Here is a 14,004-nt window from a genome sequence, read left to right on the forward strand (position 1 = left end):
ATGGCTACCAATGAGGTGTTTGGGGTGGTCCAACAGCATCACTAAGCGATGCTCATGCACTAGTAGTTGCTTTCTAAGATATCTGTTAAAAAAATAACCAAACTCATAAACGCGCCACAGGGTTGTTCAAGGGGTTTTGATTGAAGTTATTTTTATGTAAGCGTATACATGTTTTAAAAAACCCCACATCGGCATGCTTCCTTGTATACCTTTAGTCAGAGGCACAAATATGAAATTTATTACTAATGCTGACTGATTTATCTTATTTAAGGATGAAGGGTTACATGGGTGTAGCGATCCCTCCACTGCCAACACAGACAAAAGGAATATACTAATTTATTAGCCCCCCCCTCCCCCTTTCTTCATCGATATAAAGAAACTATTTCCGAATGTTAGGCTGTCTTTTGATTCATGGTCTGTCTGAAAGGTTATACAGGAAGGACTCCGAGTAGAGCCAGCTGAGGTGGTTAGCATTTGACCAGCATGCCTCCTAGGTGAGGTGTTCCAGGTATGTCCCTCTGGAAGAAGGATATGCTAGAGGGATTGTATCCCCTGGATGGCTTGGTATCCCCTCTGAAGAGCTGGAGGAGGTGGCTGGGGATGGGTGGTGTGGGTGTCTTTGCTTACACTGCTCTCCTATGACCTGGATGGATACTGTTTAATAAAATCTGTCCTGTGGGGACATTAAAGTTCGTTTTTTTGTAGGTATCACTTTAACAGACACTAAATACAAACTTGGAGGGGAAAAAAGGAAAAGGACACATATAAGAAAAATGCCTTTATTTGACAGAAAACAGTACATCAGCAGTGTGTTTGTATGATCTGAGGGAACGCACCTTTTACTGAAATGCAATAGTAGTTGTTCAAAGAATAGTGAAAATACAAATACCATGGCTTCATGTTCAAAGCTATGTAAACTCAAATTATTGTGACCAAAAAAAAAAAGAAAAAGAAAAAGTTTGAACCGTGAAACTGTAATCATCATCATCCAGAGCCATGTAAAAATACTGCTGCATTTCTATGCTTTCAAACATGACATGCTAACTTACAGTGTCAGTAAAACATAAAAAGCAATAGCAGGAAATAAAAACACTTCTTAAAACCAATTTATATGTAACACACACACACACACAGATCAGTCGTGTACATAAAGGTTTGCGTTTTCAACACTGAGCTTAAACAGCTGTTAACTAAACATAACACTGCATTGTGTAGAGCACCATAACCAGCTGCCGGACTTTAGTAGAGGTAAAAATGAAAACTCAGAGCACCCTTACAGGATTATACGGTCATATGTTTAAAAAACAAAAAAATTAAAGACCACAGTCTTTGTTTAGGTTAGGAAAAAAAAATCTGCAGAATGTCTGCATATAAAGTCTGCTTCAGTTTAACTGCATACAAACCTTCATGGAGCCGTTAATTCGAGCATTGAAAAGACTTTACCAGCAAAAGTCTCAAACAAGTCTGTGGGAGAGATAGAGGAGAGTTACTTGTTTAGGAATATACTGTAGGTCATATTAAATGCAATTAACCATGAGAAATTCAGCCATACTGTAGTGATTACTGCCTTTCTGTGTACCTTGGCTATAACTCCTCCTTCTCCACCTGCTCACCCTTCACCTCTGCTTCTACGTCTGCAGCGGTGTCTTTTATATGAGCCAGCATATCAGCCATAAGGGCTTCTTCGAGCCGCCTCCTCACATTCTGCACCAGGTCCTCCTGCTTCCTGAGGGGCACAGACAAGAACACGTAATTTCATTAATGACATAACGTCTTTCACGACTTGAAAAAAGTTTCAGGGAAGGAAAAGTGCAAATCATCTGATGTCCACCAAAGAGCCGCACACTACACCTCAGCCCACCACGTGAACTTAGAGGGAGGCTGATTTTTATTTATTTATTTTACTCACTCCACAAAATCATTTCATTTTCAGACCCAAAATAAGCAATAAAAAAATAAATAAATTCAATTCCCAGAGACATGAAGCTTGATAACTGTAGATGATACATCCAACACATGAACACAGAAGAAATGTGCATCTCCTCTGTGGAAATGAAGTCTGTTTTTATGACTTATACATAAGGACGTGTGCTCTAAATTTTAATATGAACACTTCAGTTTAGAAAACTTTGCACATCATTACAATAACTAAAAATGATAACATGTTTTGGGAAATTAACGTCACCGGTGAAGGAGAATAGTATGTGTATGTATGTATGTATATATATATGCACACTCAATAACAGGGCAAATCTTTGATATGATCTCAGACACACATTTATGTCTGTGAACACAGCAGCTTCAGAGCTGTGCTCTTCAAACCGTATGCGATTGAGGGGCAGCCAATCAGCAGACAGGTGGCATCAAGTGAGGGTGGCCTTCATGGAAGAAGAGGTAAAACAGCTGACTCATGCATTCAAGTCATGCAAATCTACTTTAGCAGAGTCCAAGAATAAAAGTCAGAATAGCAGGTTCCCATTAAATATACAAAGAAATAGCCCTGTTCTCTATTGTTGTTTCTCACCTGAGGTCATACACACATCACTCGAGAGCTGTCTGACATACAGCTGACCAGCGTTTGTCCATCACTTCCATTATAACTACTACGGCAGCAAGTACCAGAGACCAAACCAAGGGACAGGGAGGTTTCTGCCTGCTGGCTGAGGAACACACATTTTCTCCTAGTGACAAGCGGTTGCCAGGTGGTCACAGACTGGTCTCAAGGCCTGTGTGACTGGGCCCTTAGTCACTTGATCCTACATTGTGACCATGATTGTCACACGTCCAAAATGATAGATAAGTTAACGTCACAGGGTTAGTGGTCACGTTTCAAAAAACAAAAACCACATATCTGCATTTTATCTTGCTTTTCGCTAAATGGACTGAGGCTGATGTGCTGTTCTCACCATGTGAACAATGACCCATAAAAAGACACCATAGTTCAATTTGGTATAAGAGTATAAATGTGAAGTATGACTCATTACAAAGCCATAAAAGAGAAGCAGAACACAAAGTAAATCTCAAGATTGAACTTTTGAACACAGTGAATTTAGTTTGTTTTTCTAACATTTATATAATAATGTGCCTGAACTGAAGGTCAAATAGCAAAATAATAATGGTGACTTGGGATACAACTGTCCTAAGTTTTCAGTGTGTAACACTTGTTCTTAGTATGAAATGTACTTGGTTCAGAACGCTCCGAGAGTCAAACATCTACTGTCCTGCAATAAAAATAAAGTGCGCTGGTTTTAGCAGTGCACAAGTTTTTTATCATCAGCTGTAGCATGCTAGCTGGGGCTTCAGTAAATAGGTACAAAGTGCTGATTCACTATATGTTGAGTCTGAATTTAAAGCTGTATTCTTGTGTCACTGGAATAGAAAACGTCTGTGCTCACAGGTCAAGTGACCGGCTACCAGCTCATACTAAATGTGAATACCAAGACCACAGTTGCATTTGTCCGCTGACAGCTCTGACAAAGCTTTTTCAAACAAGATGTTGATGTCCTCAGTGACATTACTGTGCAATTTTAAAGCCTATTTAATGGTTTTACTATTTGAGTCCAGTGTGTGAACCCAGCAAGGGCCCCTTGTGTGGAGTTTTTCCCTCCAAGAGCTCAGCTCCCCAGGTTAATGATGCGTTCTTCACAGAAACAAGAGATTCTTAATCTGAAGTTTCACTTCCTGATTAAATAATAATAATGATAATGTTGTCTGAGGCTTTAAGGCCCTTTTTCATTTTATTTCTTACTTTAAACTGGTCACAAGCCTTTGCTTTTTGACAATATACACCTTAAAGCTATCTCCACACAGGAAGTGATTTGTAACGACCACAGAAAGTCTGGGAGATTCAGCAAACAACTACAAGCACAAGAAAAAAAAAAAAAAAGGACAAACAAAAGAAACCCCCAGTGGTGACGCAAACTGGGCGGGTTGCAGGATAAACTTCTCTAAATTTCGAGGTGAGTGATGGAGGCAACAACCTATGAGTGTGAAGAGTACTGTGGATTTGTCAATACATGGTGGTCAGTTTTGGTTTCTAAACCGCTCCAAGATTAAATTGATTACATGATTTTACCCTAAACAGAGTGCCTCAGCAACCCCAACGTTAGAGGGTTACCTGGGCAACCGGAGCACTAGCATTAGGAGTTTTTCCTTTAAAAGAAAAATCCAAATGATTCCAAAACTGAAGCTCATCGTGTAGAGAGTTTTGTGAGAACCTGACACTTTAAAACTGTCACTGTGGTGGCGTATGCTACATGAGAACAGAAAACAACAGTCAAGCCATTGATTGTTGAAAACAGCAGCATGTGCCCAACAAGAAAAAGGAAACACCACCTCACTGCTTGGTAGTGGTGGAACATGTTGAAATGCACTTTTAGAGTGCAATTGATTTACATTTGACACCCTGCACAGAAGAAGCCACCAGCACTGGACTCAAGCTTTCATCAGTTTCCTATGCATTAATAATATCACTCAGTATTACAGTTAGAAAACCAGAGCTCCTTCGTATTAAATATGAAAGTATCTCACCTAATATCATCATCAGTCACTACAAAGGCTTTGCAGAGAGGCTGCGCAGTGTTGAGCCAGACTCCTGGATTTTTCTCCACCGCAGCAGTGAGCTGTCCAGTGATGGGCGCCGGGCTGGTGTGCAGGGCGCTGGCGATCGCAGAGAGCAGTGTTTTGTCTGAACATGCAGGCCCCACCCCTAAGGAGAGAAAATCAGTATGGGTCAACCTGGTAGAATTATTTCTGTTTGAATTATATGTGACGGATAAGTTTTAAAGGTTAACCTCACCCTGCAAGCCTTTGGGGAGATCCATCGTTTTGACCAGCTCTTCTGCTATATCGAATGCATTTAACCCGCTCAACTTCCTCTCCCAGAACAGCTAAAGAGTGAAGCAAAGAGGAAGAGGATACTTTGTGTATTTTAGGCACAGTGTTTCCAAAACTGAACATCTCAGTCACTCTCTCACACACACACACACACACACACACATAAAAAAATTAAATGACCATTAGAAAAAAAAACAAACAAACACTTGACACACTTTTTCTGCTTCTGACTTACTTGTTTTGGTTGTTCCACAGCCTTCTGGGGGTCCGTCTTCACCTTGTTGTTGGGGTGATTTGTTACTTTGGTCACTGGCTGTTTGAAGATGGAAGCTGTCTGTCGAACTGGCAGCGTTGTGTTTAAATCAGGCTTAGCCTTTAAGAGAGAACCGTAAGTTAGTTTTCTACCATATGAACAGACTTTTTTTAATGACACTTTTATAAAGAGCCAATTTTAAAGCCAACACAGTTATCCTACTGCTTTATTTTTACTGCTGTCAGTCCTGTATAGCAGTGGCTGCTGCATCCCGTATTTAATTATGAAGAGGCTATAAAAACATTACAAGGCAATGGAATGACTACTATGACACAATGTGGCATGAAAACAAAAACGCAGTAAATAGCTACAAGGAAAACACCTCTCCTTCAGCTTAACAGCAGACATAAAAGGCTGTAATGATGTTAATTTTACAACATTTACCACTTGTACAGTCAACGGTCAATCATAAAACCTCATCTGTGGGGAAGGTTTACTGGTGAAGGACACAACAATACACTCTATACAGCAACTATGAAGTAACTACAGGTTTCAAATGTCAAGAGGTAATAATCTACCATCCAAAAATCATGTGCAATTTGGATACTTCAGGTTAGGAATCTAAAGTTTCAATTCATGAGAGAAAAACTTCCTTACGTAGGTAGGTTAAAGCGAACAAGTGAGCACGTCAGACTCAAGTCTGTTTTTACTGCAATTCATCTGTGATGGCTTCATTAAAGAGAGGTTCCTGTGACTGTCATGAAATTTTAAGCAGTTTGCTAAAAGGCCTCAGGCAGACAGTGTGATCAGTGTACAGCCTGATGAGCTGTGCTTTTGGTTATGATGTTTATGACAAACACTCAAATGAAGTGGCAAAAATCAGACTTGGAGCCAATAATTCAGGACTGAAATTACTCTTAATTTTAGCCACAGAGAATAAAAATTCTTGAGCGTTTCACCCACATTTGCGACTAAACACAGTCCTGCAATAGAAGCGTACTCAGCAGCAGCGTATGAATAAAAAGTTTGACAACATTAGATACAGACCCCAGTTTTTAAACGTAAGCACTGATAAAACAACAGCAGCCGTGATGATGATGCTGGCACACTTTAACGTGGAGCCGGAGTCTGTTTAAACAACGTGGAGAGCGAAGAAGCCAAGCTGTTACTGAGACGGTGAGCTCAGGTTGACTGAAAGAAAACATGTTTCCAGCGTTTAAAAGAGCAGCGCTGTTCCTGTAATCACCATTCAAACCTTTACTGGGAAAAAGCTAGCAGGAGTCCTTCATCAAAGAACCTGATCAACAAACTCGATGTGAAGAAAAGCGAAGTTTGTAGCTGGTCCATCCTCCGCCGTTATTATATACAGCAAAAAATCTGCAGTAAGCCTCCAGAAGTTTTATTAAAATATGCAGCTGAACTGATATCAAACTGGTTAAACTACACAGCTTGCTGATGCCTTACAGCCTCCTATTAATGTCAGAAAGCCTTCAAGGAAGACAGAGTAATAGCAAATTTTTATTTAGTTTAGCTTAATATATTTTTTCTTATTTATTTATTTAAAAAGGGACAATGCAGTTTAACATGATTCCAACAGCATGAAACTGATGTGCTGCATACACATCTTATTTTATTTGACTGTACTTGAGATTATTTATATATTTTTGCATTTAAGAAAATGTTTTCTTTCAAAAATGAAATTTTAATATGGCATATGCAAATAGAATCAAAGGGTTTAGTTGTTATTCTGTTTTTTGGACAGATGTATGCAGTTAAACTAAATTTGAAGAAGTACAACTTAAACTCACAGGTATACATTTTTAAGCCTCATAAACACCAGAAACCAAACTGTCTCACCCTTATTTGATGGCTGATGTCATAGAGATGGTTGTGCCTGCTGCGCTGCCCTTTGATCAGGAGTGACTGTTCGCCCCGGGAGTGGCCGGCATTCACATCAGCGTGAGGGCTGCCGCGGAATATCTGCGGCTTGTTGAGAATACGCTTAACAGGTAGGCTAGAAAGAAAAACAGAAAAACCATCAAAACAAGCGTCCACCAGGGATCAACAGTATTTAAGATACATCAGTTCTGCTTATAGCAGGTACAATTCTTTAAGATAAAACAACAAGTACTTTATTTATCCCACAAGCTGAGAAATTCCTGTGTGAGAGCAGCCCAAACACTAAACCCAACATATAACAAAACAGCTTAAAAAAAGTAAAATAGTTAGATAAATAAAACATGTCAAAATTAAAGTCGGTAAAAAAAATAAGAAATCCACAAAAGCAGCTCAATTAAATAGGAAATGAAAATAAATCAGATAGAAAACACTCAATGAATTCTACTGTATCCATAATACAATAAAGACCTCATCAAATACAAGAATAAAAACAGGCGCTTGCCCATTACTAACTGATTCCTGATCAAAGGAAAAAAAGTCCAGTTCACAGTTCTTCTGCATCAACACAGCTGTTTTTTATAATCACATTTGAACGCTGTGTAGAAACAAAGTAAGGAAAAAAAAAATGCATTTAACTCAGGCGGGTCATTGGGTTCATTCCACTATTTGTAGCTGGGATGTCCAAGAGTTTAGTACTCCACAGACCCTCTCAGTTACTTTTTTGAATAAGCTTTTTGACAGAGACACGCTTAGAAATGGTATCTGGGGCCACCCCAGTAGATGTGTTTTGTTTTTTTGCTAGCATGAAAATTGTGAAGGAGGGCATAAACGTAGCTGGCTCAAGAGTTGGCAGTTCGTCTTGTGATCGGAAGGTTGCCAGTTCGAGCCCCGGCTCGGACAGTCTCGGTCGTTGTGTCCTTGGGCAAGACACTTCACCTGTTGCCTACTGGTGGTGGTCAGAGGGCCCGGTGGCGCCAGTGTCCAGCAGCCTCGCCTCTGTCAGTGCGCCCCAGGGCAGCTGTGGCTACAATGTAGCTTGCCATCACCAGTGTGTGAATGGGTGGATGACTGAATGTAGTGTGAAGCACTTTGGGGTCCTTAGGGACTAAGTAAAGCGCTATACAAATACAAAATTTACCATTTTTACCATTTTAGCTTAATTTGACTTACTACATTGGCACTGTTAAACTTGCACTTATTTTTCTTAAGACAATTGTGTAATGATGACCGGAGTACAAATGAATGATTTGTTAAATGTGCATTTACACTCCTTTACACTAAAAGAAAGTGAAACGATTTGTGTGTCTTTTTTAAAATAGGTTATCAGATATTAGTGACCATCTGCCAAAAATTGACTACTGATATTTAAACTGTTCTAAATTCCTCATGAAATCTCTCATGAATGACATCGAGCCATTTTGATCCAGAAAGTACTTAGGGGTTTTGTACAACCTTCTCAAGAGGCCTGGCCAAAAGGGAATCATTAATTGCAATACATCTAACAAAACAGCTCTAAAATATAAATTAAGTAAACACTGAGTAGGCACAATAACGTAGACTCATATAGCCTATAACTCCAAATACACAATGACATAAAAAGATATTTTCAAAAAAATATTATAAAATAACTTGTCGAGCACCGGACCCCAACAGGTGTGCTGACAAGTCAAGAGACGTCATTCAAGCACCTCTGTAGCCCACCCTGTGGTTAAAAGCGGTCTGACCAGCAGTAGCTGATAACATACACGTGGTTGTTTTTGTTTGACCGTCTCTAACTGAAGCGTACTCATGGTGAGCCCCACGTGAAGTTTGGAGCGCTCGTGCTGCTGTAGCTGTGACGGGCCTGCGCACTGCAAGTCAAGCGTGTGTAAACAATGAAACTTAGCTAGCTAATCAAGCTAGCAGCACCGGGACGTCAAAGTCGTAGCAAATAGCGTGTCAATTGTTGCTTGAAGCTGCAGTATTTTAAACCAAACGAACTCAACCCGCTTTAAGGTCAACTTTTAGCTACAAAAGTAATGCTGCAAATAAATAAATTAAACCTCCCCAGATCGATTCATTTACTGATGAGCGTTTCTAAAGTGCCCCACGGATGTATGCAGGCGTGCGTGCATTTCCTCGTTATTACAATAACTCACTCGGTCAAACATGACAAAGTCCTACCTTTTTCTTTCCATGGTCCCGGCTGTCTCAGTATTTTTGCCCCTAATTTTGGCTAATAAACGACAAAAACTCCACTACCTTATTAATATTACCACAGGCATGAATTTTGTCTGCTAGCTGTCTGTCTCAGCTCGAGATCTTGCAGATCTCGAGTGCAGATCACTCCGCCGTATTAGTAACTTATGCGTCACACGCTGTAAAGTAGTCCGAAAGTAAAGCTCGCGCAGGTCTCACGTGGGCTTTGTCATAGGCGGAAACTAACTATGACAGAGTTTTGACATTGTAACGTTTTCATCGTGTTCATAATTGTACTCAAAACTGCATTTATGGGAAAATTTTTTACTTAATTGTAAAGTGATATTTGTTTTTAGTTATTGTGAACTGGATATTTCTGGATAAACGGACTGTATTTAAAGTCTAATGAGACAGTACAATAATGCAATTACACTAGTTTGATGCTGTAACAGGTAGGCCAGCTAGATTAAAATCCAAGTTTAACAGGCTGTATTTATTTATTTTTTTATTGTTTTAAACTGTTACCTACACATATTAATACATTTTCTATTCACTTTGTATAGAATTGAATTCCTGGACCAGTATTTTCAACTACACCACGTTTTGTAAAAGGAGATGGAAAAAGTAAAAAAAAAAACAAAAACGTTTTCTAAAAATTACCCAGCTGTTAATAAAAAGATTAAGTGCCTTGATGTTTTATAGCTTTTTAACAAAAGAGTGAAACTGTCAGTACTTTTCATTTTGACCAGTTATGGGGATGAGTAAGAGGGGCTGTTTTTAAATTTGCTTCATGCACATTTACACATTTAACTTCAGCAGGAACACAAGCAAAAGTAAATAAATCCATAAACAGCCATAAAATAGGAGAAATCGCACATACTTTACTTCTCACAAAAATCAAGAATCAAATTTGACCCACAGAGCGCAGATGATTACAATAAATACCCCTCCTTAATCTGAACAGGGAAAGAAACCAAAAGCACATTTAAATCGTGACTGTTTTCTTCTTCGTCTGTTCATATTTTTACTGGCAGAAGAACGCTGAAATGCCAAACCCAAGGATCATTTCATTGGATGTTGGTAGTGAACAGTTCAAATGCTGCTGAATGAGCTGCAGGGTGAGAATGATGGTCTCTGGTGGCCTGCCATGCAGTGGAAGGTCCTGGCTGCAGCAGTCCGTAGTCTCTCTGTAGGTCCTTGTGTAAAAACAAAAAACAGCACTGACCTGAGGAGGAGGAGGAAGGTACATGTGTTATAATGTGTTCAAGAAATTATCAAAGCTGGATGCTGAGGGCAAGCGGAAAAGAAAAACTGAATGGAATATTAAAGCATTTTTGTTTATTAACTGTAATTTTTTTTCTCGTTTAAAACTATAATTCAAAATTGAATCAACATCAACTGAATGAACCAATTCAAAGTTAATGCCTATGAGTTTTAAATTTCCAGTGGTCACAGTCTTTTCATTAGAAGCTGCCAAATACAGTCTCAAACAGGCCACTTTCCTTAATTCTGGTCTCGTGTCCTCTCTGAACTGTCCAGTTTCATTTAAGTTATTAATTTATTTATCCCAAAAGTCTGCAGATTACTATGTTAAAGCAACCAAACCTTTAAGGACATCAAGATACAATATGACAAAAACAAAAATCACATACAAAAACAAACTGGAAAGAAAAATAAAATCTATCAATGAGTATGTCACCACAATTGTCAATACTTTCTTTTAGCAAGCTGATGAAATGTGCCCCTGTTTTTCCAGAGCTGTAGTAAATACAATTCATGCTAAAGCCCTTTAATTTGATCAGACCAGAAAGTCTTTTTATGACTAGGGTTTTCCAGTGACTGAGCATAATGAGCTCCTGAATGTGTTCATTGCCTTTCTGAATGTCTGCTTTGTAACTGAGAAATAAATGAAACCAAAAGATCGCCTGGCAGCTTTGTGTCAGATGACATCTCACATTTAGTAATCACATTTTCAATCTTCACATTATTACGACAAACCGCTTCATTGTTTCCTTCCTATCAGTTGAAGACTTTTCAATCTCAGCTCCGACTCCGGACATTTTTTCGGGAATCACAGTATGTCCGCTTGTTTGTTTTTGATATTAATGTAGTGCCCCATTCTGTTCAGTTGAGTCATGCGGTTCAGGCAATACTTATTAAAGAATCTATTTGGGAAACGGGGGGCTAATACTCCACCCAGTGATGCTTTTACCTCTGGATTGAGGCATGACTGTTACCATTATATAGGCAGCCTGTGTACTGGGGTCAGTAAACAGGAAAAACGCATATATATCTATGTTCAACAAACATGTAATATTGTAGGTTTTTCTTGGCTCACAATTTGATTTTGGGGAGTGAGTACTCATGCTTGGTCTGTATGCACTGGAAGAAATGAGTCTGTGTTTCACTTGACTCAAAATTGTTTGCTTGAAGACCTAAGTATGCTGAAAGACTCGACTTTTGGCCCCAACAAACCCGTGACTGTGGTACTGCGACTTGTTTTCTTTAAAGTCACATACATCCCTCTGTAGACTGGACAGCCACAATGTCAAGAAAAATTACTGAAAACCAAAGCTAGACGTGAGCGGTTTGAAATATCCCAAAAGATGTTAAGAATAATTATTAAAAAACAAAAAACAATAAAATATTTCTGAATGCGTTTGTTTTGAGCATCACGCACGTGTGCTGCCTGTTAGAGGTAACTGAAAACATTTAGTGTTACACATTGCCACATCACGTGAGAAATGTGATTCTTGCCTGTTCAAACAAGTTTAAAGTCAACATAGAAGTAAAACTGGTACTGAGTAGCCTGATCAGTTATTTTTGCAACAAGCTGCATATTATGTTGCAGAATTAGAGAGAAATTCTCTGAATTTCAGGAGTGGGACAACCCCCCCTTTATGTTCTATCACTATATATGCTTCATGATGAGCTGTTTGTTCTCATTTTCATACAGCTATGTCAACTTCACATAAAGGACTCCCCGTTGGTTTATGGGCTGCTGTTCATCGCTAACAAACCAATTATATATTCACTACAATTTGTAAAGTCTTTGGAACTATCATCACTGACTCTGGGGGATGCCTGGTCCTCACTGAAGTCTCAAGCCTAGATCTACCTTTACTCCATCTGTCATTCTCTTAAGCACTGTCAGTCTAACTCAGGATGTGGTTCCTGCTTGTTAAATGATTATTTATTATTCAACGGTGCATGATAATCTCCCAAATGACTGTTTGGACTAACCTGACATATGTTAGTCATCCTTCTTGAATTTGCCGTTGATATAGGGGACATAATCCAAAACCAAACGCCAGTCTGTGACGTACACTAGGGCTACACCTCCAGTTGTTCCCCATACTGCCATAGTTGGGAGCCTGTGGAGAGAAGACAGTGAAAATTTGTCCGTTGTCTTTCTATTAATTTCAGCATCGACTGATGAAACTGGAGAGAGAAATACATTTTTATTGGGTAAAACCAAATATTCATTTTAGTGGTTTCGGGTTTTAGGCAATCAACACAACTGAGGCAATGACAGATGCATAGGAAGAATTTTTTAAGATAAATTATAATCTCCACACACAATCACTGACAATTTAAAGAAGCTAAGAAAGCAAAAGTGGCCAAAGCTAAAGCCTCGGTATAAGCAAAGGATCCAGGCCGTTATGAGTAAATTATTAGAAGAAGACAAAAGGGTTGATGCCTTTTTATCTGCTGAAGCTATAAACATGCTGGAAAATGATGTAAGTAACTAACAGGCAGAGTTAATAACGAAAAGATGGTTCACACCCGCTTTAATACATAAAAATCAAAACATCTTCAACAGACAGTCTAAAGTCAGCATGTCCCGACGACTATGACCTCAGTTAGGCTAACGGCTAATGCTAGCTAAGGACACATCGAGGTTCTTTTAAGCACAGGTCCAATTTCTTTCCGCTTTTTCTCACAGGCGCGACGTAAAAACATCTTACCATGACTTGGCAATGGCCACATATTTCTGACCGATTACTTTACTGATCATTTTGGCTGAATTTTGTCCTCCTTACACAGGACGTCCCACTTTAAAAGATTGGAAGCACTTCCGAGTTTCTCGGCAGCCTATCTAGTGCGCAAGCGCAAGAGGTACTTCCGCTTACTTAAAAAATTAAAAGCGTTTAATAATTAAAGACGAAGAAATCTTTTGACGCGCTTGTAAGCACCTAAATAAATAGTAACGAACACGATTTTATGTGGCAAATCTATAAAGCATCGTAATATTTCATGAAATGAGTCCTGTCTCAATTACAAAATCATTTTTGACGTTTGTTATATGGCGCTTGCAAAGAAAAGTGTTTTGTTTTTTTGTTTTGTTTTTTAAATCGTTCATTGTACCAAGTTGCACGGAAAAAAAACAGGGGCAAGGCAGTAATCCAGCATAGCACCGGTATTGTTTTTTATGACTTCTGTCACAAGTTGCCGTGTAATTTTTGAGAGGACAGTGACGGATTTTATGGACACAGCTGACAGCGCATGTCTGCACCCTAGTGGACTGAGAAAAAAGGACTGCATCTGGTTTCAGGTGTTACTGTGCTTTTAAATGTTTTCAAATTTCACAAATGAGAAGCGTGTGCATATAAGATTTTTTTGAATTCATTAGTTTAAGGTGTAAGGTTTTTAGTGAAGTATGGGGGTATTACTTGCAAATGTGAAGCACGTGTGGAGACTTACCTGGCTCTTTGTAGGGGCCAGAGAAAACAAAACATGTGTGCTCAGATCTGGTTCTCAGACTGGTTTGATTTTTCCAGCTCAAAAATAGAATATGCATGCTGCATTCAGTTAGGGCCATACTTTGTTGAACATAG

General features: G+C 39.1%; 2 protein-coding genes across 2 annotated transcripts; both read right to left on the minus strand.

The window, feature by feature from the left end:
• Positions 1 to 781: 781 nt before the first annotated feature.
• Positions 782 to 9,463, minus strand: mbd3a (methyl-CpG binding domain protein 3a). Its single transcript, XM_063461554.1, has 7 exons — positions 9,152 to 9,463; positions 6,947 to 7,103; positions 5,072 to 5,209; positions 4,799 to 4,889; positions 4,531 to 4,708; positions 1,580 to 1,726; positions 782 to 1,464 (listed from the first exon to the last, which is right to left on the minus strand). Exons 1-6 carry the CDS (start codon positions 9,163 to 9,165, stop codon positions 1,585 to 1,587), a joined length of 720 nt encoding a protein of 239 aa, XP_063317624.1. The 5' UTR covers positions 9,166 to 9,463; the 3' UTR covers positions 782 to 1,464; positions 1,580 to 1,584.
• A 564-nt stretch (positions 9,464 to 10,027) lies between these two features.
• On the minus strand, positions 10,028 to 13,276 carry LOC134616632 (cytochrome b-c1 complex subunit 10). The gene is made up of 3 exons (XM_063461555.1): positions 13,135 to 13,276; positions 12,410 to 12,540; positions 10,028 to 10,391 (listed from the first exon to the last, which is right to left on the minus strand). The coding sequence occupies exons 1-2, from the start codon at positions 13,182 to 13,184 to the stop codon at positions 12,420 to 12,422; spliced, it is 171 nt and encodes a 56-aa protein (XP_063317625.1). The 5' UTR covers positions 13,185 to 13,276; the 3' UTR covers positions 10,028 to 10,391; positions 12,410 to 12,419.
• Positions 13,277 to 14,004: the final 728 nt, after the last annotated feature.

The sequence above is a fragment of the Pelmatolapia mariae genome, linkage group LG18 (genome assembly GCF_036321145.2).
Source record: "Pelmatolapia mariae isolate MD_Pm_ZW linkage group LG18, Pm_UMD_F_2, whole genome shotgun sequence".
Lineage (NCBI taxonomy): Eukaryota > Metazoa > Chordata > Actinopteri > Cichliformes > Cichlidae > Pelmatolapia > Pelmatolapia mariae.